This window comes from Ambystoma mexicanum, chromosome 9 (genome assembly GCF_040938575.1).
Source record: "Ambystoma mexicanum isolate Mex_15411 chromosome 9, UKY_AmexF1_1, whole genome shotgun sequence".
Taxonomy (NCBI): domain Eukaryota; kingdom Metazoa; phylum Chordata; class Amphibia; order Caudata; family Ambystomatidae; genus Ambystoma; species Ambystoma mexicanum.
The window spans coordinates 720,630,434-720,657,811 of NC_090931.1; the positions used below are offsets into that span (position 1 = coordinate 720,630,434).

General features: G+C 39.9%; 1 protein-coding gene across 3 annotated transcripts in view; it reads right to left on the minus strand.

Annotated features, from left to right (window-relative positions):
- PTH2R (parathyroid hormone 2 receptor) overlaps positions 1–27,378 on the minus strand; it is a 1,139,291-nt gene that overhangs the window by 802,611 nt on the left and 309,302 nt on the right. For all 3 annotated transcript variants that reach the window (XM_069615615.1, XM_069615613.1, XM_069615614.1), the window contains exon 2: positions 338–440. In XM_069615615.1, coding sequence (XP_069471716.1) covers positions 338–440 — 103 coding nt within the window. The remainder of the gene's footprint in view (positions 1–337; positions 441–27,378) is intronic.

The window sequence follows — 27,378 nt, forward strand, 5'->3', positions numbered from 1 at the left end:
ACAACACATAACCCGTATCAACAGCACATTGGAATTTTCACTCAAGCTCAGCACACAGTGAACCCCGAACTTAAGCTGCCAACAGGACATCACAGCTCTCACTCTCCTACTGCACCCTAATAACCCACTCACACCTCCTCTTTCAGATCCGGCAGAGCGCCTGGGAACCACTACAAATACCTTTAACATTTAACATTAACATTAAATAAAATTGTTGGAAAAGGTGTGGCCATTGGCTAATCATCCCTTAGATGATGTCTTATAAAACTGTTTGTTTATCCAACGGCATATTGTATTATTGTCTTAAAAATCAGTAGCTGACTGCTGGGGTTCTTACCTCCTTCCTGCGTCTGAGCTGATATATTTAGTTCACACTGCTCCTTGGCTTCCAAGAGGAGAAATATTTGCTCTTCAGTTGTGATTGTGCCATCATAATCAACCTGAAATTTAAAGCAAATGTAACGTTTAGCACTGAGCCTGATCCAAATAGAAGCAGGCTGTAAAAATAAAGAAGCTGGCTGGGTGGCATGAGGGTGCAGAAATGTCCTGCTGCCCACCATGAATGGCAAGGAGCGTGCAGGAAAGTGCAGGTGCTGAAAAAGATAGAAACAGGTCTCTTCTCAAGAAGAAAAAAACAACAAGCTAGAGGCAGACTAATCCTCTGGCATTGCACCCAGATCTCATGGCAGAAATGACATGGTGATAGCGTGGTAAACATCCGTCCGACGCCAGCACAAAGTACGTATTCGATAGTTTGACCTGCGGCATCACCTGAAACCGGGAAAACACTCGTGCCCCCATTTTACAATTACATCTGCTGCACCACTTCCCTTGTTCCTCCATTTCCTCTATAAGTCGTTCTGTTGGTTATCAGACATGTTTAACCAAGTGAGCCCCACTCCTTACTGGACACGTTATGTCATATCTGCTCGTTCAGTCCTGAAGGCGTACCATTGCATTAGACTTGCAAAAGTATGTTATTCGGCCAAATTGTGTTGCAGTGGAATAGAGTCAGCCAAGTATGTCCCATAAATGGAAAGGCCCCTCGTTCCCCTCTTTCTCTTCACCTTACTGTCACATGACCGTACGTAATATGTTAATTGCAATGTGAAATTACACCTATGTTACCAAATTGAACTGTGATGGACAGCAGAAAGGTGGTTCTGCACAAAACAGATTATGAACCAAGCATTACCTCTCCTTTTTGCAGTGTTCCTTGTTTATTACAAACATTGCCACATTTCAGACCTAATCATAATTTTACATTTTGATATTCCGGATTAAAAAATGCCAGTAATAGGCGTTATTATCAATTGTCATGGCGCTGAATGGATAGACGATGCATGAAGCGCCCAGTGTGCCCTGCTTGGATGGATTCAAACCGGATTTCTGCAGGCTGACGTCAAATGTTGTTGGGTGCGAATTTGTATTATTGTATGTTATTGTGTTGTGCTGTGCCTTATCACAGGATACGTTGCTTAAAAGCATTAAGGGTCGAGGAGCATATGGGGATACGCGTGCATGGGTGGTGCTGGTGTGTATTCATATTAAATATAGAGTGCATTCCTAATACGCAGTTCAAATTCTTTGGCGAGGAGGGGCATGGGCAGGTCAGGGAGAGCTCGTAATGCAATATATATTCAATGTACATAAACTGCTGGAGTTGTTTGGGACGTGTGGCCTTTCTTCATCGGCTGCAGACAGAGATCTTAGGCTCTTTCTGGAGTCTGGCCCAACCTAGTGTAATTTGTGGAAGGCAGGGACGTCATTTCACCAAAATGCCAGGGGTAGCAGAAGTGGCATCGCACGACCCTTGACCCCTGATGACATCACATGAAGTGATGTCATTTGACCCCACCCCGAAGTGGTATCGTGGGAAGCGATGGAACACGACCTTTCGCCCATTGACAAAATAGGAAGTGGCATCACATAGCATTGTACACTACGAAAAATATGGTTACGATATCACTATAATGTGATGTACATTTCATACAAGAATGGATCGCTATATGTATCGTTAAGATCAGTGTGTATAGGCCCATATTGACAAATTACTATGAATGCAAGCAGACGTCCATGACCAAATGATAATGATGTGTTATTATATAGCACTTATGCTTAAGCGCTATATACAGAAAAAATATACATCCAATAACACACAACCTGCGTTGGTACTCATTTATCGACCTCAGAAGGATCAAAGGCTGAGTTGAGTTGTTTAAGAACATACTAAATCAGTGACTCACCCCCTGAACTGTGCCTGAAATAAACCTTTAATGATTCTAGCAATTATCGTATAGAATTTCACAAAGACACATTATTTGGTATTCCTATTCTTTCTTATTTAGGGTCTGTGCTGAAAGTGTTAGACTAGTGGCACTCCTGTTCTTATTTTTCTTCTTTTTTTTAAGGGGCCTGAATAAGAGAACCAGCCACTACAGAAGTAAAGAGCCACATGGTGCTGGCCACAGCTCAGGAGCTTGAATGGAGACCTCAGATGTCGCAGTTGCGACCTCTGGCGACCCCTAAATGACGTCCCTGGTGGAAGGTGCTAGTGTTCAAGAGCATAGCAGGTAAGGGCAAGAGGGAGACCTTTGCAGGAGAATTCTAAATTAAATAAAAGAAATTAGATAATGGGCTTCATTATGACCCTGCCGTTCCAGAAAAAACAGTGGCGGTAAATCCGCCTCCACCATTGTTTCCGGACTGGCTGATTCCGAGTTCTGCAGGCGGGAGGTGTCCTCCCGGTCTGACCCGGCGGGAGTAACGCCACCCGCCTGCAGGCGGAAATGGAAACACCGGCTCCATCATAGACGGAACCAGTGTTTCGATTTACGGAATTCTGCCTCGGGAATTACCGGGTCACTGGGGTTGTAATGCCCCGGTGATTCCGGCAATCACGGAGGTGAATGGTATTTCGGGTCTGGCGGCAGCCTGCCCGTTTTCCCAGCACAGCTACAGCCGGACTCGTAATGAGGCCCAATGACATTACATATGTTTATATATTTTATTATCAGAAATGTTCACTGAAAAGGTAAGCAATGCACATGCACAGTGACACCTACACACAAACATCCCAGAGACTGCAGAAGCAACATAATATTCCCCTTGGGGAGAATGAGAGGGCACAGAAACAAGATGACCACCTGATTAAAGAGTGCCTTGCATCTCCATCCCGTTTAGTTATTTTAGACACGGTTCAGATTACATATTTATTCACATTCTATTGAACCAAATTAAAGGTTGGGTTGCATTTCTATACTTCTGGCAGTGGAGTGGAGCAAAATACTAATTGAATACTCAGGAAGACTCTGTCCGGATCCTGCCATATAGCACATATATGTGGCCCATAGCTCTATTGAGATAATTTACATGGTTCAATCACATTTGATCACATGATCACCTGTACATTTTCTTTAATCACCACAATTGCTGCAATTTACACTCATAATATTGCTGCTAGTACTGGCTTTCACTTTGCATGATTGTGGCGCGTCGAGGGAGCCGCACTTGTCATGGGCTTGATGGACTCTTCTGCCATTATCTGCAGGTTCTGCTGCAGCTGGTTCTTTGGAGTGCCTAGGGAATCACATTTGATGCAGTATGATGGTCATTCTTGCCTGCATTAGATGCACTGATTCTGGCCTCCAGGCCTAACATTGTGCGTGTCAATTGGGCGGGAGCAAGAGATTCCTAAATATATTCAGAATTTGGAGAGATCAGTTGGATGTCAATATGTTTTCAAACTGTGAGAAGGGTGGAATAACCAGCTTTATTATTTTTTCATTTAAATGCTTTACTACCCCATGTGGCCTACTGATTTGTTGGCTACTTTTTATGCTGGTTCTGAAATATTATTGCACATGCTCTGCACAGTGATGGTTGATCTCCTCTGTGAGATGCTAATTGCTTCTGCTGTCCCTGCGTTTAACTCCATCTATCTCAGGGCTGTCCAACTCCAGGCCTCGAGGGCCACACTCCTGATGGGTGCTCCGAATATCCCTAATGAATAATCATGAGACTGTTAATGAGGGGTATAATGGAAACCTCTAGACATTTTAGGATTTTTGGAAATGATAGTGATAACATTTAAAAACCAAATTGATACTAGGAACTCACCGGAAGGAGATCATTCATTGATGCTAAATGTATTGTGTAAGGGTATCATTTGTTTTACAATTATTAAAAACGAATAAATAATACCATTTTGCTACTTTTTGTGAGAAGGGGGAAATCTTTCAAAAATGTTCTTATTATGTTAACAACTGAACATAGTAAGAATCAGATTCTAAATTTAGGCCATTGTCTGGTAATTCTGGCGGGTACCGGCAAACCTACCTACTTTTTCTGCCACCTGATATCTTGGTATTACCGGGATATTACAGGCGATGGAAAGGGTGGAAATGCCCATTTGTGGAGTCCTACAGGACTGCTTGGAGGGGATTGCAGGAATAACTGGCAACTGGTATTACTGGTGCCTGTAATTCCTGCATTACCTTTTCCACTGGGGGCCCGATTTTTTTCAGCACTTGGCTGGAGGTAAATCAGTGACCCCCATCGGCCAACATGTATTTTCCTGGTGCAGTAACAGAGACAGTAACAGAGTTTACCAGCAGTTTTGCCAGCTTTTTCACAGCGCCAGGAACGTTGTAATGGCCTCTTTAATCTTGATGTTTCAATATACACATATATGCTTGCTGACTGGTTGTCAACAGGTATTAAATCCATTATTTATCCAGAACAAACTAGGTTTCGTAAGGGTTTATTATCTTTTGAAAATACTAGGCTGATCTTCCAAGTTCTTTTGTTTGTTCTGTTCCATCAACTTCTGTTATGGTTGTTGGCCGAAGATGTGGAAATGGCTGTTGGCCAATGCGTTGTAACCTTTTCTCTTCAACATGATCGCATCTTGGTATCATCAATTTATGTCTTTGATGGTGGCCTCACATAGGAATCTTCAAACTGCTATTTGTTTTCTTTTTAGAACTGCCTGTTAACACCTCACACTTAACAGTGCACAAGACAAGCTTCTTCCTTTTTGCTTTTACTTTTCCTTCTTTCTCTTGAAACCCTTACTTGCCAATCGCCTGTGATGCTGAGGTGAAACTAAATCATCAGCTTATGCTGATGTTATTCTCCTATATATCATGACTTCAGGTTCATCCATCCAGAAACAGAATTTAAAAGCAAATATTCCCCATAGCATAAATACATTTATTTTTAAGAACCATGAGAGGATTTTAAGAATGATACACACTCCTATAGAAGTACTGTGATACCGTAGGTAATTAGAATGTATCTTGCTCCACATATAAATGTATGTTGCCTTATCCCAATTAAAATGCCTAACATTTGGTTCAAATCTTCATTTTTTTGGATTTAAAGATCTGTTCGGATCACTCTTCCAGAACTAAAAGCTCACCTGGGTAATTGGCAGTGACATTTTCTGATTTTAACTTAATCCATAAGGCATTCCTGATTTGGCTGCAAGCTGTTTTAAGATGTCTTACATCGGTTTTGCTCAATTGGTTGTTAATAGACATTTTGCAAGAAGGTGATTTACTTATATGGTACCTGGATTTAAGCTTTATAATATGTTGCTTGATTTGGTTATGAAAGCTACATTTGAAACTCTTTGTTTATTTGATGTCACATTAGACACCCGTATTAGACTGTCCTATAACACTATTCATTAGAACAACTCCCTTATAAATGTTTTGGGTGACGTTTTTCATTGCGAGCATGAATTAATAGAACATTTGCACCATAAGAGATGCCTGGGTTATTAAACAAGATCCTTTCTCTCACTAATAGAAGAGCCAGGTTAACTTTCTTGTGTTACGACTGTTAATTACTAGGTTAACTGCGAACTTGAATTTCAGTTCAAAACATGTATTCCTATTTACTATACTTGCCACCCTTCATTGGGTTGCCAGACCTTATTGAATGTTTAAAAATGTTACATATCAGGCACCTATTTCCCGTAAAATAAATTAGCTTCTAACCACGTAATTGTTACTATAAATAAGAATTTGTCTGTTTGGAACAACATATTGAGTGCCATCTGTTTTTCATTCATGATGTCTTTTTCAACACCCATTCGTCTTTGTGATAGAGGTTTATCTGCAATGGTTTACTGTTGTTATTGCAAAGGGGTGTTGAGATATGCATCCATTGTTTGGCTTCGACAAACGGTCTCTAAAGTCATTCCTGCTATCTTTCCAATCAGGGTAAATGTAAAATGTGTGCAAAGCCTTGTCAAATATACTAATATTCCACATAATTGATCAAGTGTGGCCTCTTGATATCTACAGCTATAAAAAGCAACTTCTGATTGGAAAACTGCTCACCTGCTTTCTGTGGATACACAGTGGACTTTGGTCATTTTCATTAGAACTTATGTTTAAATCATTAACAGAAAAAGGTCAAAATCAAAATATCTATTACTGGCTCAATTGCTGATGGCAATCAGGCTCTTTTATCTCATTGCAAGCACCTTTATGATTGCACAGCTGAACTGGATATGCATTTTAAGCTGATTATATAGTCTGTAACAAGTTATTCTCAATTAAGTCAAATACAATGTTGCACACTAATGTAGTGTTTGATGTTGTTTTTTGTGCCATTAAACTTAGTTTAAAAGCTTTTATTGTGGTATGAGATGCATTATTTTAATATTGATGTTAGTAATTGCATATGATACATTGTTTCTTCATATTCTGTTCCTTAGTCTACTTAATTTCTGATGCATGTCTACATGATCACCTTCATAATTATTATCCTCATACATTATACTAATTCTCGATCTGTCACAATATGCAGCTTGATATACATAGAAACATTTACCCAACTAAAATCATGCACTGAAATATAAAATTATTCTTAAAATAAGCCACACAGCATTTTTCCAGATAAGAACACATAGTCCAACCTCCTGTTGCTTCACTGTTATTTCCATGCGATTGTGTACTACAGTGATAAAAACATGTCTTTTTAATGGTAATATGCAATTTTCAAACTTGTGACGAGGATCTGTATATACATCTTTTTTAGTTTCACATTCATAGTTGACTTTTGAGCACAATACTCCTTCCTTTCCCCTCTTGATCTGTGGCATCACCCTTCTGCTCAATGATATATGTAGTGTTAATCTACTCCTAGTTCTGAGCATACCTGTTCTAATTTGAAAACTGTAACCAGTTCATCCCCGATTTTCTATTTTAACAAGTTGTCTCCTCTTTCCTTTATGTGTAAGGCAAGTTAACTATTCCCATTACCCCCTATCTTCCACTGTGGGCAATCCTGTAAACTATTTCTCATTTGAGATCTCTTTCACTGATGATTTACAAAAAATCCCAAAGCAAAGAAGTAGATTTCTGTAAATATAGGTATCTTATTTATTCACTTCTAAAGGTGTCTTACACTAACCTTGGATGATGAAGGAAAGTGTTACACAATCACTGCAGTGTAAATGTTGCTTATGCACAACCCATCCTGATTGTTTTGACATCAGGTGATTTTAGTTAGTTTCCAAATTATTCTCACCAATCTTGTTTATACAGTACATAGACTATTGATTTATTCATCAAAGACACATTATCTCCATCTATTTCCTTTCTTTTAATTGAGTCATTTATAACACCAACACCCCCATGGTGTGATTTTACAGAAAACATAGATGATGCCTGTTTTAAATGTACAAATAGTGTACAGGATCCGGTGTAACACATTTTATTTGGTGTCTCTGACAACACCCTTATTAAAGGATGTGAAGTACCATTACCAAAAGCAACTCATGCAATGTCTGCAATAAGAGAATCTGTGGGAGATTCCATCTCAGTACCTCCTGCAAATATGAGTGTAACCCCTGTGTGCATTTAGACAGTAAGGCAACTGTTGTTCCAGTGGATGATATTGGGTCCCCAGTGACCCAAGTACCTCCTGTTACACCTGAGGCTAATTTCAACGGAAAAACGCATGATATATCCGGCTTACAAAAAAGTCTTTCACGACAGGCCGTAATAGAATTGAGCTCGCACTCATCTTTTTTGGAAGGGGAAGAGAGAGAAAATTCATTGAATTTACCTGAAGTCTGCGATATCTACTCTGAAATGGCTAACAGTTTGGTATCCTCATTCGCTGCTCCTACTCCCTGGAGAGTTCCTCCTATACCTGTAGAGCCTATTAACCCACCAAATTTGACCCCAAACATTTCTCCTTTCGATTTTGATTGAGACAACGTTACATGCTATGAATTTGGCCATCTCTTCCCTTTTCAAGCTATTTGAATTATTAGATCAAAATCTGGCGTTGCAAGACAAACAGATTGTGAAAATAATGTCATGGCAATCCACCCTCATACAAAGTATGGAAAAGAACAGTTTAAAAAAACAAAAACAATTGACTGTTATTACGACCACCTCTCCCGCTTTGCCTTCCTGTACTGCTTCAAAACCTACATCTGTAAATGTTAATTTGCTACCCTCTTTCGCGGATGTAATATATGCCGATCCTTTAGCTATTTGAAACGCAAAAATATCTAATGAAAGGGTCCCACCCAATTCAATCCTGGTCAGGGCTCTCTCGAATCCCCCCGGGGACCAATTACAAGCATTTAATATTTTTTCGATCAACAGTGCCAAAACACAAGAAACGGCACAAAAAGAAAGCTACCTTTCCAATCTGAGAAAATATATAAAAATTGTAAAGCTGCATCTAAGACTGTAAAATCAGCCACCAGATCTTTCATTAAAGCTCTTTCTCTACCTAGGAAACATACCAACATGGCAGCAGAAGCAGTACAAAAAAAAATATCTTCATTTAGCCGAACCCAAGAAAGCAAGTCAATCTCATAATGAAGATGCAATAGCAGCTTACTCCCCATTAGACGACCTGGTGGAGGTGGCCGAACAGGCCAAATTGGTTGGCACACATTCAGTGGTCCTCTCCCCTGAGATGCATTGCACCACACAAACAATATTGAAGGCAGACATAGCGAAATTAGAAAGGAGATCGATCATTATATGTATATGCACAGGCCTTTGTTTCCCCCTGTCGTGGTTACTTCTTTTGACAAGCCCCAGGACAAAACCAAATCATTAGTGCACACTTATGAATACTAGACCACCTTTGCCTAAGGTCGTTACGCTCCCTACAGTGAATAAAATTGTGGATCCCTTAAAGACAAGTGACGTTATTCAAAAATCATCTGTCAACCAACAACAAGCTTTGGCCATAACAGGCCCTCCAATAGAACAATTGATAAAAATTGCTGTTGAACAATATATGCTAAACGTGCACAATACATTTCTACCTCATGTAATGCTTGAGGCCGAACAATTAGCTGAACATTTACAAAGAAACGACCCGTGCAGGCAACCTGTCACGATGCCTGCCCACGGAAAGCCAGACCAGGCCCAGCAACCCCGGAAGCAGGCATCATGCCACTTGAAGCATGCCCAAAAACCCCAGTTAGGGGCTCTTTGGCTACAGTCCTGGCGCCTATGGCGCCATGCTCATAAGAATAAAGTCAGTCCTGGCGCCATGGGCGCCAGGCTCATTACAGAAATCTTACCTGTTGCAGACCATGCTGCATACCTACCTGTTGCAGACCATGCTGCATGAAGCCACAAGCCAAATGAGGCTTAAAGGGACTACTTTACCTCAGGGACTCCTTTCCTCTCGGGTGAGGCTGTGGAAGAATACTTACCTGGGACTTCTTCCAAGGCTATTTAAGCCACAACCGGACAGCCACACGTGCTTCTCGTTATTCTGCTTGCTGCAGCGTAACGCTCACCGTGTCTTCAGCAGCTCCAGTCTTCAGCCACGCCCGCTTCAGCCCTGGAACACCTGGAACAAGAAAAGGAGAAGGAGAAGAGATCAGAACAAAACCCTTACCTGAATCCTTGATCCAGCACATCGTCGATCTGGAAGAGAGAAGCCTTCTCAGGTGTATTGCCACGCACCTCGCAGAGCCGCGCTGAACTCACCAACCGGGGCTGCATTCCTTTACTCCATCGAGAATCCAGCATCTCCAGGCCATTCTTCAACACCTGGGGGAGACAAGAACAGATAGGTGAGCAAGGGCAGTACAAACCACCCCCAAAGACTTACCTGATTTACCACAGGGGGGGTACTCACCTCATCTCGGGTCGGCATAGTCAATTCTGCATCACTGCCGCACCCCGGCCCCTAAGGGGAAAACAAAGACAATACAAATCACCCCCAAAGACTTACCTGATTACCACAGGGGGGTACTCACCTCATTTCGGGTCGGCGGAGTCAATTCCGCATCACCGCCGCACCCCGGCCCCTAAGGGGAAAAAACAAGGACAATACAACCTACCCCCAAAGACTTACCTGATTTACCACAGGGGGGTACTCACCTCATTTCGGGTCGGCGCAGTTAATTCTGCATCATCGCTGTACCCCGGCCCCAAAGGGGAGAACCACAATAGACTTACCAGGATCTTACCAATTGCCACTTGGAACTCTTCTGGTGGTTTAAATCTGCAACCTGCAAGGAATCTGGCAGAGTGAAGATCAGACTTTTGAACTCTTATGAACAATTGGACTTAGAGTCAATACTGGAACTCACCAATTCCCTCACGCCAGTGAAGTAACTGGTCGTTTACGCGCCCCTGCGCTCGACGCAGGATGGAGAGCTCATCTTTCCAAATCTTCAGGTGAGATTTAGAGGGAACTTCAGGAGTGTTCTGTGGGCAGACAAGGGGAGTGGGAAGGCAGGTTAACGCTCAGATTACGGGAGGTTAATTCCATTTCTCCATTGCAGAAAGATATACGTACGAATCCAACAAACGAAGCTAAGTGGGTCTGTACAGTCTGTCATCTCGGCTCTACGTGTTACTCTGGTGGAAGCAACAGCAGGCCAATCCAGATCGACGCCCCCGTGAGAATCAGGTGAGCGTAACACAACCTTTAGGACTTCCAGCAATGTTTGAGATGCAAACTTACCAACATAAATATCCTCTTGGAACATCTTTCTAACGGCCAAACATGCCCCAATCTATTCCAACAAAGTGCTTGAAAAATGGGACCTAAACGGCCGCCACTACACTCCGTAATCATTCAGTGCAGAGACCCTCCATATGCAAAGTATGACTTAAATCGAACTAGTATACTTGCCATATGGGATGACATCCCCTCATTGGAAGATATCCAATCCTTGGATATTGATCAGATAGAATGTATCTTAGTTAAAGATCTATCTATTGCATGTATATGGGTGTCCTCTAAAGTTGTCTTAAATACTTTGTGGCTTGCTGAAAAAGAAATAAACAAATTGGGTTTTGAGTTACTCATTGATGAGTTAACTCAATCCTTAAATTCAACCTCTCAAATCATTAAAAGACAAAGGTATTTATCTAGTTGGAGGCCGGACGATATAACACATCCAATGACACAAAAAATGTCAACTAGCATTGCAAAGTGTCTCTCTGCAGACGTATCTAATCTCCCAACACATGTCTATACCTATGTTATTGCTAAGCTAGAATACCAGTGGCCATGTGCACTTACTGAGGAACGTAACAAATGGGATTATTCAGCACAATATCATTTTATTCCAAGAGACTTGGCTTCTGGAGCGTCCCGTATGGCACAATTTTGATATTATGTTTAACCCTGCCATAGGATCTGTGAGAGGTCGCCCCATGTCTGGGCTTTTAATGGCTCTCAAAAAGAGTACAGAAATTGTTCTGGAACATCAGTCTGCACCAAACCAATATATTCATCTAATCATAATTAAAGAAAGAAAATCCAGATATTTGATTCTAAATATATATTGGCATCCGGTTGCCATGTCAACCCATGCATTTTTTAAGGCTTTGGAAGCACTATGGATGGAGATTATTATACTCCCCATTTACCCCCATATCATTCTGGTGGGAGATCTGAATTTGCATTGCCTGGACCCTCCTCCTAAATCAAGTGACAGCAGACTGATTCGATGGAACGCTTTCACTGAGGCAAAAAATCTCATTATGTTAAACAGTGCATGTCCAGGTGAAATTCCACTGCAAAACACCTGGAAAAGAGGTCTTTCAGGAGCTATTATAGATTTTCTATATGTTAACAGAGAAATGCTTCCAGATGTTAACATCGTTTCATATCATCCCCTCTCAGGACAGTGATCATGATATATTGAACCTGAAATGGCATTTAATGAGCCAATCTAAAAAAAGCCATAACACTACATATCCTGTGGTATTAAATAATGGTCCTAATAGATTACATTGGTCCGAGGGAAATCTAGTACAATTTGCCAGGGCCCTACAAACTTCAACTGTGCATGAGTATGATACATATAATTATATTCCTCTTGTGTATAGTGAGCTATTGCACCTATTTGGTTCCACGAATAAACTGAGGAAAAAACACTGTCCACCGCACGTATTCGATTTAGAGGTACAGAGCCAAAAATCTTGATATAGATGGGAGAAAACGAGTGCCATGGCCTTACACCCTCGGGTAAAATGGCAAGCTCTTAAATCACATAAGACAAGACACAAAAACTGGATGAAAGCCCATCGAGTTATTTTGTATCAAAAGGGATGGTGAATGCATGTTGAAGAAAATTGAAGTGAAAAACTCAGCCCAAATATGGGCCTTAATCAATAAGACCAATGCTGACTCCCAGGTCTCTCTACAAATTAATGAAGTTTCAGAGGCTCAATGGATCACACATTACTCAAATCTGTATGCTAGCCCAGCTGATTCATGTCTGCTTACCAACCAGTATTTTCATGGCCCTTTTAGCTTAAAATTTATTACAGACATTTTATTCTTTATTAATAAATCCAGTCGATCTCGTGCCCCTGGCCCAGATGGGATATCTAATTACGTGATGAAGCAATTCCCAGAGGTATGGGCGAAGATTCTGTTCGAACTGTTCACCCAAATCATTTATACTTAAAAACTACCTACATCCTGGTCCCTCTCCATCATTATCCCGGTGTTCAATTGCCCTTCAGGATACAACGGGAAAGATCTTTGCTCAACTTATTTTCCGAGATCTACGTGCATGGATAGATGTCTCTGGTAATACTGATACATTCCAAACGGGATTTGTCGCAGGAAAAGGAATGGCGATAAATATCCCAGCTATTAATTCCATCAAAGCTCTGTGTGAACAACAAAATCAACCTTTATATCTAGCTTTTATTGATTTCAGAGAAGCTTTTGACTCCATCGACAGATTACTATTAGTCAATAAACTAATAAAAATGGGCTGTCCTAGCTCATTAATTAAATTGATTGTACTTCAACAAACAAATTCTTCAATCAAGATAAGAATTTCCTTAGCTGGGCAATTGACCCCCAAAATACTGACAGCCCGTGGGCTGAAACAAGGATGTATTTTGGCGGCCACAATCTTTAATTTGTTCATTTTGGACATGGGCAAAAATGTCATTGACATTAATTTGGAAGCTCCAAAAGTAGGGCCATACCAAATTGCATGGATACTTTACGCAGATGACCTTATTTTAATATCCAAAATGTTGGCGGGCATCCAACGGTTGATAAAGGGCCTCTCGCATTATGTGCAAGTAAATCATATGTTCATTAACTTAGATAAAACTCAGATCATGCAATCTGTTAACAAGAAATGTTGCCCCCTTAAAACATCCATCTGGACCTTTCAGGAGGAGATCATCTCTATTACTCTGCAATATAAATACTTGCGAGTTATCATCAATGATCACAAGTATGATACTCCGTATGTCAATGATCTAAAACATAAACTTCAAACACTAATTTCCCAAGCCAAAGTTCTGTTATATAAATTTGCAAATTCACCTGCTCTCCAGTTTTGCTATACTACTCCCAAAAAGTTTCACCCATTATTACATATGGTTCCGAAACAAAACATCCGAGAGAGTGGGCTTTTTGGGAACGGTTAGAGGGTATATTCCTGCCTTTGATATGATATGAGCTAGGAGCCCTCTAGCTGTTTGTGTTCCATGCATGGAAACTATGCTCTCTATTAAGGAAATGTTTGTTGTTTGTAAACTGCTCTGATTTATCGCATACATTGGCCCTCTATATGTTGAAATCTACACATCCCTTCCCTGTCAAATGGAGGAACTTTGTTGTTAATCTTTTGGTGGATTCTGACATCACAATTGAGTTATTATTAACAAATCCCAAACGTGCTCAGATAAAATTATATCAGTTTGACTGGATCTGTACCTTAGAACAAAGCTCTACTTACAAAGATTATAGCATTGATTTATTTGGATTGAAAAAAGCAAGAGTTACGGCTACTTACTTGCTCAAATTTCCATCACCTCATTTCAGAAACCTCCTTCTCCGATTCAGACTTAATTTATGGCACATTAGAGAAATTGTATGTAGACGAGGACAACTAAAGAAACATGAGAACATCTGTCAGTTCTGCAAATTTCCAGAATATGAGCAAAACCTAAAACATCTAATAGTGGTTTGTCCTACATTGAATGTGTTATATTGTAAATATTTCAAAACACTATTCGAAAGCTATAGAATGCTGACTACAGATGTACTTTGGCTTAGAATATTTACCTTTCCCGGCAAGTTGTCCACATTGCTACTATCCAATTTCTTCTAGAACTGAAGCTAGATGTCACGGAACTGGTAGCTTAAATCTGTGCTCATCTCCAACAGACTTTTCTATGTTTTGCTGGATAAATGAGCCTCTTCTCTGAGCAAAGGTTGCAAACAGTTTTTATGATGAAAAGTGGCAATAGCTCTTAAGATTCTGATATTTTAGAAAAATTGTATATATGTGTAATTTTAACCGAGATGCTAAAGCTTTTAAGTGTAAACATCTCTGTTTTTGATGAAATGTTCGTAATAATGTTGTTGTATATATGTCTCAAATTGAAAGGTTGATTTATCAATCAAACAATTAATACAAATTTAAAAAAAATAACACCAACACCAATGCTGTTACTTCCAGTAACAGTGACAGACTAAATATGCATGGTGTTATATCCCCATCATTATTCCTAGTGTTATTCTTATTTTCTTGTCCTGTCTTTCAAGGGGAATTCCATTGAGGTTTCTCATTCAGCTTTCAAAACTACCACATGTTCCCCTATGATTGTATTTACCATTTCTCCCAATGTACACAACAGTCTTTTAATATTTAACAGTATGTTTTCAATAATAATCAGTCTTTCTGCCATTGTATATTCTGGATAGGTTTATTTTAAGATTGCCTGTGATGCTGATATGCCTTCTCTTTCTGTTCTCTGCATTCTCTATATATTGGAGAAATCCCCCCTTTGTAGAGAGGTGCACCTTTGCTTGGGCCTAGGTGAGGGTGCAGGATTGTTATCTGCCAGGTATAAACCCTGACAAAGGTGTGATAGCTATTCAGGCTCTGGGCTTCCATCCGGGGAGCAGAAGTTTTTTCTTTTTTTTTTTTTTTTTACTGGAGATGGACTCTGTGCATATTGCACCAGTCCATCTCCAGCAAAGAAAAAAAATACAAGATGGATGCCAACATAGTAAATTGAAAAGGTGCAAATTCTCTTTTCTCTTTCTATGGCGGACACCAAGGACCGGATATAGCAGTGTGACTGGTGCAGAAAGCTCTGGTCAAACAGGTAACTTGGTAGGGATGGATGGGTGGAGGGGGAGGGAAGGATGCAAGATGCAATAGGGGTGGGTGTGAGGGTTGCGATATGGAGAGGCAATAGTGAGGGGTTAGGGGTCAATCGACACATTGAAAATAGCAGCACCTGGAGAAGGGTGTTGAGTGGCTGGAAAAAAAGCAGGCAGTTCAATGTCACTTCTTGCCCATGCTTGCAGCCACCTGATTGGCTGAGTGCCTTTCCCTGATTGCTAACATGCCCTCTTCTTGCTACACTTTCCCTTTTCTCTCAGCACCTTTTTCTTTTCTAAGGATTGTGAGCAAGTGTTTCACTTAGCTTCTTAACAATTAGCTAAATCTTCCACCAGCACAAGTTCCCCCAACTTATTTTCAGCTCACATCATGTTATCTTTCAAGGCCCCTGCTGCTTTCTTTAAACATGATTCAATTGATACAAGATGTGTTTTTGTGTTTTCCCCCCATGTTGTTTACTTCTGTTATTGCTTTTTGCACAATTGTATCCCCTTTTGTATCTGTTTTCTAACAAACGTATTCCGTTACACTAAAGTAAGCTAGTTAATCAATGTAATATCCCACAATTAAAACAACATATTTTAGCAGATATTTTAGAAGATATGACACAAGGAACAGATCCCAGAGATCTAATGCTGACAATAATGCTGTATCAAATGTCCAGAATTATCGTATCATGATGTTTCAATAGTTTTACTAGCTATACCCGAGTCAATCAATATGTGAAAGCACATATTTCTTGTGCTCCAGGTCATTAGCCTGTAAAGTATTCTTCCAAATGTATAAGGTTTGATATGTGTACCACCAGCCTAAAACACGTGTTCAAAACCAAATAGATCCCCCGGTCACTAGTGTATTTCATGTTAACTAGGTAACTACAAGTGATAATTGGCATCCTTCCCCAGCACATAAAGCAAACACACCTCTCTGTGATTCTAGCAATCACCTTCTATTGAGCATTATGGCTCGCACAGAGATACCTGCCAGGCTGCTAAGTTGCCCTTCATGCACTTCACATGCCTGTGGATTTGAGCCTTTTCTTGTCACAACACAATATGTCTTGTGATTTAATGTATTTTATCGCAACTTGTTATCATTTAAGCAACTCTTAAAATATGTTTTGAAATGAAAATACATATTTTCCTGTTGATTTCTGCCATTAGACGAATTAATGCCACATAATCTGCCAGGTGCCACGTGATACTTAGGCCAACAACATTATAGGATGTGAAATATAATGGATCACAAAGTGAGATCATCAAAATGAATGACAACACCACAACATAAGTACACAATTAATGTAAAGATGTTGTTTTAATACTTAAGCAGTTAAAAGGTGATATTAGTCAGACACAGTATATTTAGGGGTACACCATGTGTGCTGTATCTCAGGGGTGCAATCTTTAATACCAGTTATGCAGTATGATTTGATTATGGGCCTCATCACGACTTGGGCGGTAACGCAGGCGCTATTAGCATCGGCGCTATCTGCCCTACCGCCGAACCCCCCCGGCGCTAATAGCGCCGTATCACGAGTTCTGTGGTAATGGAATTCCCCATTCAGCCCATTCGGGAATGCCCCATTCCCCATTGGGCTGAAAGGGGAAATTTCGCGCTCGTACTGCCGGGCGAAATCCGCCAAAGCCCTGATTTGGCGGACCCTTAAATCCGGCGGTAATTTATATATATATATATATAAAAGTCGTGATGAGGCCCTATATATTTTGTATTTTTTCGGAAACATTTCCATCAATGTGCTCGATTTTTTAGCCTTCTCTTCGAAGATCACACTTTATTCTACATCCATCCCATGTGCAGAGGCATATCTACCTGTTTGGTGAACCTTTATTGCTTTTTAATATAATCTTTGGCTTAAGTAGGTACATTTTCTATCAACGTTTCACACTGTTTTCGATGTACTCACTTTATAAATTATAGACTGAGGGCCTGATTCACAGATAATTTTTCAATAGGATTCTGCCATTAGGAAACACTTCTGTGAATCAGGCCCTTGGAGTTCATTTACTGGTACATAAGATACCATCTTTTGACTGGAACACAAACATTGCATGTAACTGCTAGCAGCTCTATTACCACAAATAGATCTCTTTACTAAAGATGTGTGATTGGGTGTGTCATTTGCTACTTTTGAGTCATTTCTAAGATATTGTTCCTTTTTGTTTTGGAAATTAACAAATTACTCTTCATAAATCTGTTAAGTCTGTGTGTACCGGTATAGGTCGATGCATGGATCTATATGTAAATCAAGAGATTGGGCTACACTATGGGATTGCTGTTTTTATTTGTTTTTTTGTTGTTATATTGCTGACAATGCACTAATTATGTTCCTGAGGATGACCGCATGCAAACCCAAATATTGCACACCGTAGTCGTCAAAACATGGCATGTCGGACATCACTTGAATTTTTAAAATGACAATTGGACTTTGATTATCGTTAAACAGATTGGAGGAGGAATCAACAACTATATATGGTTTATTGTTGTGCATAGTCATGATCGTCTATGTTTTTTTTAAAAAAACTGTATTTGTGGTCTAGAATGAAAGTGATATGAGTGCAGTCTGTGATTTGTCTGTGGCAGCCAGATTTTTGAACTCAAATTGTTAATATTTGTTTTTTCTGTGTGAAGCTAATGTCATTTTTTCAACATTACTGAATGAAAGATTATTTATTGGGAATGGTCCTTTGACATAATATTATCTGAAACAATGTATGTATTTTCTGGTGTGCTCTACATTTGTTTTTTGTTTTTTGTAAACTATTATTCAAATATATCTTTCGACCTCATTATCCTCGGATCATTCTTTCATATCAATACAATTGATGGTGGTCTGCCAATGGATTTCAGTCATAACCTCACAGGCCATATACTATCATCATATGCATCAAGGGGACGTCCACTCAGAGATTTTATTGGTCCAATAAATTTAGCATGTACTTTTTAGCATTCATCGATCGCTTGATCCTAAAAATGTGTCCAATGCATCTTACCTTTGTTTTTCTCAAATTTACACATGCAAAACTGACGGGTCGTTTGCTGCTTATCTTGTGCTAAACTTAGTCGTTCATCCATTACCCGAAGTTCAAGTGACTTCACAGCAGTAACTCAGATCAGCCACCACCTCAAGCTGACATCACTAGTCAAAACAATATGCTTCACCTAGTCTCATGAAGTTTGTGGACAGCGTAGCCCAACATACCCAGACATCACCCACAACATAACGCAACCCAACGCAAAACCAGTAATATCAATGCACACATCTACACACAGTGTGAAAATCCTCTTTTTTCACAAAAAGGAGAAAATATCTTATATTTTGAGGAAAATAGCAATTGTCGGGAATGTAAGTAGTTATATTTTCAAGATAAACACTCACATTAGAAGATTACATCCACAAAAACATGTATAACTTTTGCCATTAGAAGTGATAGCTAGAAAACATTGCATGCTTCAAATTTTTTCTAAAACTGTCAATGTCCATCAAATATTGCTGATTGTGTTGATTGATTGATTAATCCCTTTATTTGCATTCTTTAGTCTAAGTTCTGTGTATTTAAATCTAATGCGCTTATGTTCCATCACCAATATTTCATTGACGCACAAGGTGTTCCGGTAGTGAGAAGAAATCAGTTGTCTTACTTTAAAATGCAACACTTTTCCATCCGCACATATTCAGGCCATAAATGCAGGCTACTTTCTCCATATTACTGCCACAGTATATGGACATGCTGGTGCCTGACAATCATCCCAGAATATGGATAATACAGATGCGTTGTTGATGGTTATTGTCCAATTCTGGCTGGAAAACACGCCTACAGGAAGATTGTATCCATGACAAACGCACATTCCTAGAACATAGCTATGTATATTTGGGAATGCAAAAATATATTCTAGTAATCATTGAAAAAAATGATATACACAGTACATAGATATGTTAATTAACAAGTTCAAGTAAATATACACATACAATGTCTAGTCTTTGTGTCAAATTGAACATTAATCCGTCATGGCGTTAATCATCAAGCATACAGCACATATGGGAACTTTAGTCGCATAAATATTCTTTAAAACTATGCTTACATTATTTGGTGATTTTTCATTGTCTCAATCTGAAAATGAGCACTGTATCAAAAAACAGTTCCAGTTTTAGAAATGTAACTTTCTTATGTTCGATTTCATTATAGTGAATCTTGTCAATTCTTCAGGGATATTAAAACATTGTTTTATTCAAATTGTTAGTACACGTGATCCAAGTACAAATAACAAAGTGGCCATTTATTAAGTGTGTTCCCAGCCAGCCAAAGGAAGGTTTCATTTTCGGGAACAAATGCTTCAAAAATGAACAATGGTATGTTCTACTTTCAATTGCAAGCTGTGCAGCGAAACAAATGAAATATTTCAACTATTCCACATACCAAAATATTTACTTCCATTTTAATGGTATCAAGGCGCCCAGTCCGACCCCGCTTTTGGCTGCTTCAACACATGCGGCTAGGAGAGGTAAGGAACACAGACACCACACATTGCTGTGTGGTAATGACCGCAACCAGTCATGTGCCCTGGGAATGCATGTACTGTTTGTTATAGATGCACAGAAAGGAGGCCATCCTGCAGCAGTGTGGATGGGGTGCAGCTCTGTCTGCCCATACGGTTCAGATCGGGTAGGTGGTGATTGCATTACTTCTGAAAGAGATTTTACAAACACGTGCCAGTCTTTCTTCAATGTAAAGTCAAGCAACCCCATCACAATGAAACCTAATAGTATTGCACCTGGACACACCCAAGCCATCTCTGTACTTCTTGAAAAACAGAATTCCAATACACACCCTGAAAACAGGCTTTTCTAACTCAAACCCAATACAATGGCTTCTGAAATTATTTTCATCTGTTAAATAATTTCACCTATTGCAACATTACTCAATGCACGTGCTTCCCAAAATCTGCTAAGTATGTATTGCTGTCATTACCCACCTTCAGTGCGGATCAAAAATGCTCAAACTAATTTCTCAAATCATCAGCGACCTAGAAAGATGGTTACAGGGCATACATGAAAGGTCGAGGGTTAATATATGGAGATGTTAGGGAAGGGGGGCAAAGGGGTGATTGGCCAACAGGCTAGCTGGACTATTGCTCCTGGTGCCAGAAGTGCAAGTGCAACAAAAAAGAGAAAATACGTATAATTGAGCCTGCCTAGAATGAGCACAGTTTTGAAAGGCATGCTGGCCTCTCTGTAGATCAAACAATCATCTTGATTTCAGCAATGTTGCAGGTGCTCCTGCGTGGCCACCACAAGTAGCCCTTCACAGTGAGATGAAAATGAGCATAGGCCTCAGGCGCATGTTCATACTGCACATCAGCAAAGTATGCATTTAAATGACATATTCACCCGGGATGTCAATGTTGGCTAACACTGTGGCCCATACATCTTTGGTCTATGTCAATCTGCAGCCACTTACCATAAATCCTATTTGCTAAGGACGTTAGACTCCATGGGCCTTGGCTACCTCCAACCTCGTAATGAGGCCTCATATGTCATAAAAGTGTTTCCTTGCTTTGATTCTGTATGACTGGTTCTCATCTGTTCTGATGAGATTCTTGAGAACGTGTGAGTTCATTACAAAAAAGAGTTTAATAGCTCCCTGAATAATAACCATGCATATTACAAGTGTGGCAGTTTTACAACCAGTCAGATGGCACAGTGAGCTAAGCGCTAGCCTCTGATATCTGTGCACAACCTGCATGGAAGGTTCAAATCCTGGCAAGCTCTACTCAGCCTTTCATCCTTCTGAAGTTCATAAATTGAGTACGAATCTGTGTGATAATAAAGTCTTCTGTTAGGAGACAACTCCGATGTCATTGCATAATATTTGCCCAAACTCAATAGGAAGGGCAACAGATCACTCAGAAAGAATCAGTGTAATACTGAAAAGCAGAACAAGACATCAGGTATGCGTGTTCCTAAGAAATCTGAAGGAAAGAAAAAGCAAGCTACCAAGAGTGCAAGTAATGGCGATATTCATTATTACTTAGCAGCCCCCCATGTCTAAGCACAATAAACGCTTGCCTCCTAGTACTGATAAAGGGAGAAACATCATTGACTTAACCCGCCATAATGATACGATCATCTTGGAAGACATTGAAAGCTTGTTTGGAGAAACAAATTGACAGCAAAACACTGCCATATCTTTGAAGAATCCAAGGGCATTACAAGGGTCTTGTTGGGACGGTCAACAAACAACTCGATGATTGCCTCACATGGGTCTGCATCTGCTATCTCAAAAGATAATACTGCACTGACTCTTTCATGTACATGATGAGCCTGTCAGGCTAACTGGTGACATGCATTGCAGACACATTGATATAACATACATTTAAAGAAGAGTCATTAGAGTACAGTGATTATTTTGTTCTCAATCTGCCTGCATCTTAAAATGATCTGCATTCTTGGAATTATGTTTCAAAATATTAGCTTTACTTGCAGTTAGGTCTTCAGATATTGATGCTACCGTTATTGTGCATGCGTATTCTGAAACATTCATTGATGGCGTTGAGGAGTGAGAAGAAGAGTTTAATAGGCTGGGCCACAAGTATATTCCTGCATCATTTACTCAAACCCCAGACCGACATACAGAGGAATGTGGTAACCTGCCTTTTGCCAAAATGAACTATGCAAACACCATTAAAACAAGGTATATTAGAACTAGAGGGGAGTGGATTAATAATTACAATGATAAGCATTGTAATGCTAAGTTAAGGGGCATGTCAGAAAGCAAACACTCGACATAGCAGTCTGTAGACAATCTTAATTACTACTATCACAAAGGGAAGTAGTACACTTTGTGGAAGCTGATCATGTTAATGCAGAATTTAAAGACAATAACTGGCAGTGGCTTTGCTCTTTTTTTTTACCTTCTAACACCTTTTTAGGATCCTAACAAATGTTTAAATATTATATAGTGGAATACTCAGCGATTTACCCACTTCTTTGAAAAAACATGCCTTTTTATAATGTAAACACTATTTGCATACTTTCTAAAATACGTGGCTCATCCATGATATCATCTTGGAAGGTAAGAATCACAGTACTGAAAGCAGCAGTGAAAGGCCTCATGGAACTTCTTATTTGAGGGTGCCTATTGATGGTCTGCACTCCCTCAACTTAACTATTTGTTTATTGATTCTGGTCAAGTACTTGCATGCATAGCTAATTGAGAATCAAAGCATTTCAATAGATATGATGTTCTAATTGTTAATATCTAAGGTCCCCTGAGACAGACTATACATCAAGCTCTAGTGAGCTTAGTTGAAAATATCATGGATACTTTTCATAACAGCCATATAATTCTGGTGCTTGGAGACTTTACTGTCAAGATTCCTCCTAAACTGTGCATTCATAGAGGGGTATTGGATGTCTCATTATTACAAACCACTAAGGATAGAAGAAGCACCGCTTGGGCAGATTTATTTGCTTTTTATGTAATGTGCAGGTTGAATGGACATTGTCCCAGTGACACCTCAGGTAACTACAACAGGGCATCTCGCACTAACACTACTACGGTCGATTATGCGTTTACACAAGGAACATTGTTTAAACATCCACTCAATCTGTGCATTATGCCTCAGGAAGAGGGTGACCACTTCCCTCTATACAATACCAGTGGGATACCTGAACCCAAAATACAACATAATAGGATAGATCGAGTTGAATTGATTGCAGGCAAAAATCACATCACTTGTACAGCTACAAAACTCATCCTAGTCAATGACAAGCTAGTGAACCTTGCCTTTTTTGATACTGTTAGTTTGAGGTCATTTGACCATCTGGATGACAGTCTACTTACCAATCTGTTAATGCTAACTGAAATGACCAGGTTCCATAGTGATCAACCTCACTTGGATAGCCTGGCCTGGGAAACTATTGAAAATACAAATCTGATGCTCTACTCCGAGGCAATTAGTTCTACCATAAGTGCAGTTCTGGAGGAAAGCCTAATTGCTCTAGTGCACATAAAAGGATTTAGGGATAATCCAACAAATTTCAGGATCTTGCTCATGCTTGAGGCACCTCAGGTTCTGTGCAAGGGTCCTATTTCTAGAACGGGAACAATGAGCTTCAGAGAATAAAATCATCCCTTTACATCAGAAAGGCTTTAGAGAGGACTCTGGTACTTTGACCAACATCCTGGCCTTAATTGCTATAAAAAGCAGGATGGCAAAGCCGCAATCAGGCTATTTAATGGCATTTATCGACAACATTGCTGCTTTCCATACAATCCAAAGGGGCCCCATCTGGCCGAAATTAAGTCATCGAGGAATACCTTTGGGATTATTGAGAATGATAATCGTGCTATATGAAGGTTAGACTAACAGTCTCAGGTGAGGTTACTACTCCCATGAAAACTTGGTTTGGCCTAAAGAAGGGGTGCATTCTTGCTCCCATATTGTCTAATATCTTTATGTCAGATCTACCTGAAGCACTCTCTACCACGAACGCCCGGTTGCCAAGGCTTGGAGAACAGTGCATACAGTGGCTAGGGTATGCAGATGATCTGGCAATCGTAGACAGTGCACCGAGAGGCCTGCATGGCTTATTTGATAAGCTTACCATGTACTTTGTACAGAATGGCCCCAAGCTGAACTCTAGCAAAACTAAAATTATGATATATTTAGCACCTAATCCCATTAGAAAATCCCATTAAAAAGGTGCAGTATCATAGCTGGACAATTGACCAGATGTTTCATAGACATTGTGCAACAATTTGAATTTTTGGCAGTCATGATGGATCATAGGTTGACATGGACACCTCATTCAAACAAAGAATTGAGGCCGAAATACGTATCATCAATTAGGGGCTATCAAGAACATTGCAAGAACTCATTGAAGTTATTCCATCACCTCTGTTATACAAGTGCATCTTGCTAACATCCCCCCTCTAATGCTTTATTGCAGAGATATGGCGTGGTAGACTCATTAAGAGCATGATGAAGTTGGAGTGATTTTGTCTTAAAACCTTATTCAATCTACCCAAACCTCTACCAGTAGAATATTTGTATTCGGAAATGAAGTTACTTAACATACGTTGCTCATTAAGACTGAGGATATTAAACTTGTACTGGAAATTGTGCAATTCTCCCCTGATACTTTGCTGAACATTACTTATCAAGCATCTTAATAAGCGTTGTGGTCTTGGCAGCATCTGATTACACATGTTGGTCAGAGAGTCCCATAAATGGTGTGCTTGTTTAACCTCAACATGGTTCACACAACCACGATAAGATTTAAATGTATTGTAAAGATATCTGTAGAGGAATTAGAATGAGAACACGTAATTACCAACTTAGCCAGCCTCTCCCTAAGCTACAAATACATTACTCACCATCAGGCAGCTAAATCAACTCATTTGTATCTAACAGAATATTTTCATAAATGGGTAGATCAAAAGTATATGAAAATTAAGTTGAACTGTGTTAGCTCTTTGAAGCTATAGGGGCCTGAAGAGGACTACCTAGGCGAAACCACACATGTACACTGTGTAGAGTAAAGGATATTGATGCAGTAAAATATCTATGATCTGCATGTGACAGTCTGAGTGAGATTTAGAGACTACTTACTCTTAGATATGGTAAATCGTCCAGGTTTTTTTTAATTTATTTATTTTATTTGTTACACGCCCAGACCCACGGGTGTCACGGCGTGGTTATAAAACAGCTTAGTAATTAATAAAAGTCAACATTACATTAGTTACATTACATGATACAATTTGCAAATATTCAAAACAAATATACAATGGAATGGGATCCTATCTTTAGGTGCTAATATTGGTTAAATAACCAGGTCTTTAACATTTTCTTATAGACCGTGAAGGAGGATTCCTTTTGATATTGCTGGGTAGGGTGTTCCAATGTTTGGGGGTGAGATTGGTGAATCTGCTACCCCCTGCTCTGGTGGTTTTGAATCGCTGGGGGTCCAGGAGGAGTTTGTCATTGGATCTAAGTGATCTCTTGTCAACTTTGGGGTGTAGAGTATTGTTGAGATAGATAGGTCCTTTAATGTTGGCTAGGTAGTGTTAATGTAGTAATACATTACAATAGTCCAATTTTGATAGGACCAGTGCTCTGTCTATGGTGAGGCAGTTTGCTGGGGTCAGAAATTGTCGGCTGAGCGCAATTAATTTGGAGGTGTAAGCCGTGGAAGAGGCGAGCGCGTTGATCTGTTTAGTCATAGTCAGGCTGGCGTCTATGTACACGCCCAATGTTTTAACTTGCTTCAACACTGGAATATTGGTGCCATCGATGTTGATGGTTGAGTATTCTGGGTGAAGGGTTGCTATTTTGGCTGGAGATCCTACGATGAGGACCTCTGTCTTCTCGTCGTGAAGACATAGGCTGTTTAGCGCCATCCAGTTTTGTATGATGACGTAGATTTTATTGATTGTTACGGTGCCCTGGTCATAGTTCCCTGTAAAAGGTATAAGGATCTGGGTGTCATCCGCAAAATTAGTGTATATGACACCCATATCGTCTAGTGCTGAGAACAAGAGTTTGGTATATGCGTTATACAGCGTGGGAGAGAGGCAAGAGCCTTGGGGCACTCCTATGGGGACTGGGATGGGGTTGGCAGCTTCTTTTTTGCCTATGGACACTCTGGAGGTGCGGTCGGTTAAGAAGGATTTCACCCAATCAGTGGCTTCAACAGAGAAGTTAAACTCGCGGGCAAGAGAGTTGCAGAGTTTGTCATGATCCACCAGGTCGAACGCGGCTGAGAGATCCAACAGCAGGAGAATGCAGAGTTTCCCAGATTCTATGATGGCATCCATCTGGATTTTTAGGTCCAAGAGAGCTGTTTCAGTGCTGTGGTTGGGCCTGAAACCTGATTGTCTGGTACCGAGGAGCTGGTTAGATTCCAGGTGGGTTTGAATTTGGTTGTAGGCTAATTTGTCGATGATTTTGAGTAAGAATGGAACCGTGGTTATGGGGCGATAACTAGTCGGAACGGTGGGGTCTAGATTTGTTTTTTTTAGAAGCGGGGTAACCCAGGCTTCTTTAATGCATGTTGGAACTGTGTTGGAGTTAAATGAGGCATTGACAAATTTAGTGATGATGGGGGTCAGGGTAGAAGCACAGGCTTTGACTAGTTTGACTGGGACAGTGTTTCCTTTGCAGTTGGACACTTTTAGTTTGGAGATTGTGTCAAATACGAGACCAGTGAGATGTCCACAGCTCCAGACGGGCTATAGGAGATTTTCTTTGATGGAAACCAAATACATTTGATCTATCATTGGACACAATTCTGATGTATGTTTGAACGTGCCATGGGTGTTGTGGAATATTACATAGTATTTTGCATTTTTAAGTCATTTCAAGTATGTATTTATTGCATTATATTTGTGTAAATGAATAGACTCTTTTGTGTTTGTAAAGGTCTACAGAGTATAAAAAGCCTTATAGGCTATACTAAATAAATAAATAACATGTATTGCACTAATAAAAGCATTTGTGTTTTCAAATATATGGCTTGCAGGTTGTTAATGATGCCTACAGAAACCTTTGCAACTTTGTGAAATATGCAAACATATTTTGGCAAAGACAAAGTCCCACAACTTTATAAAGGCCTTCTTGATATCTCAGCTCTGGCAGCGCACACAGTGGTAAAGGATCAGAATGTATTGAGAGTGCATATTTCTTTTTTTAAACATTTGTTTTTTATTGACAATATACATATAAGG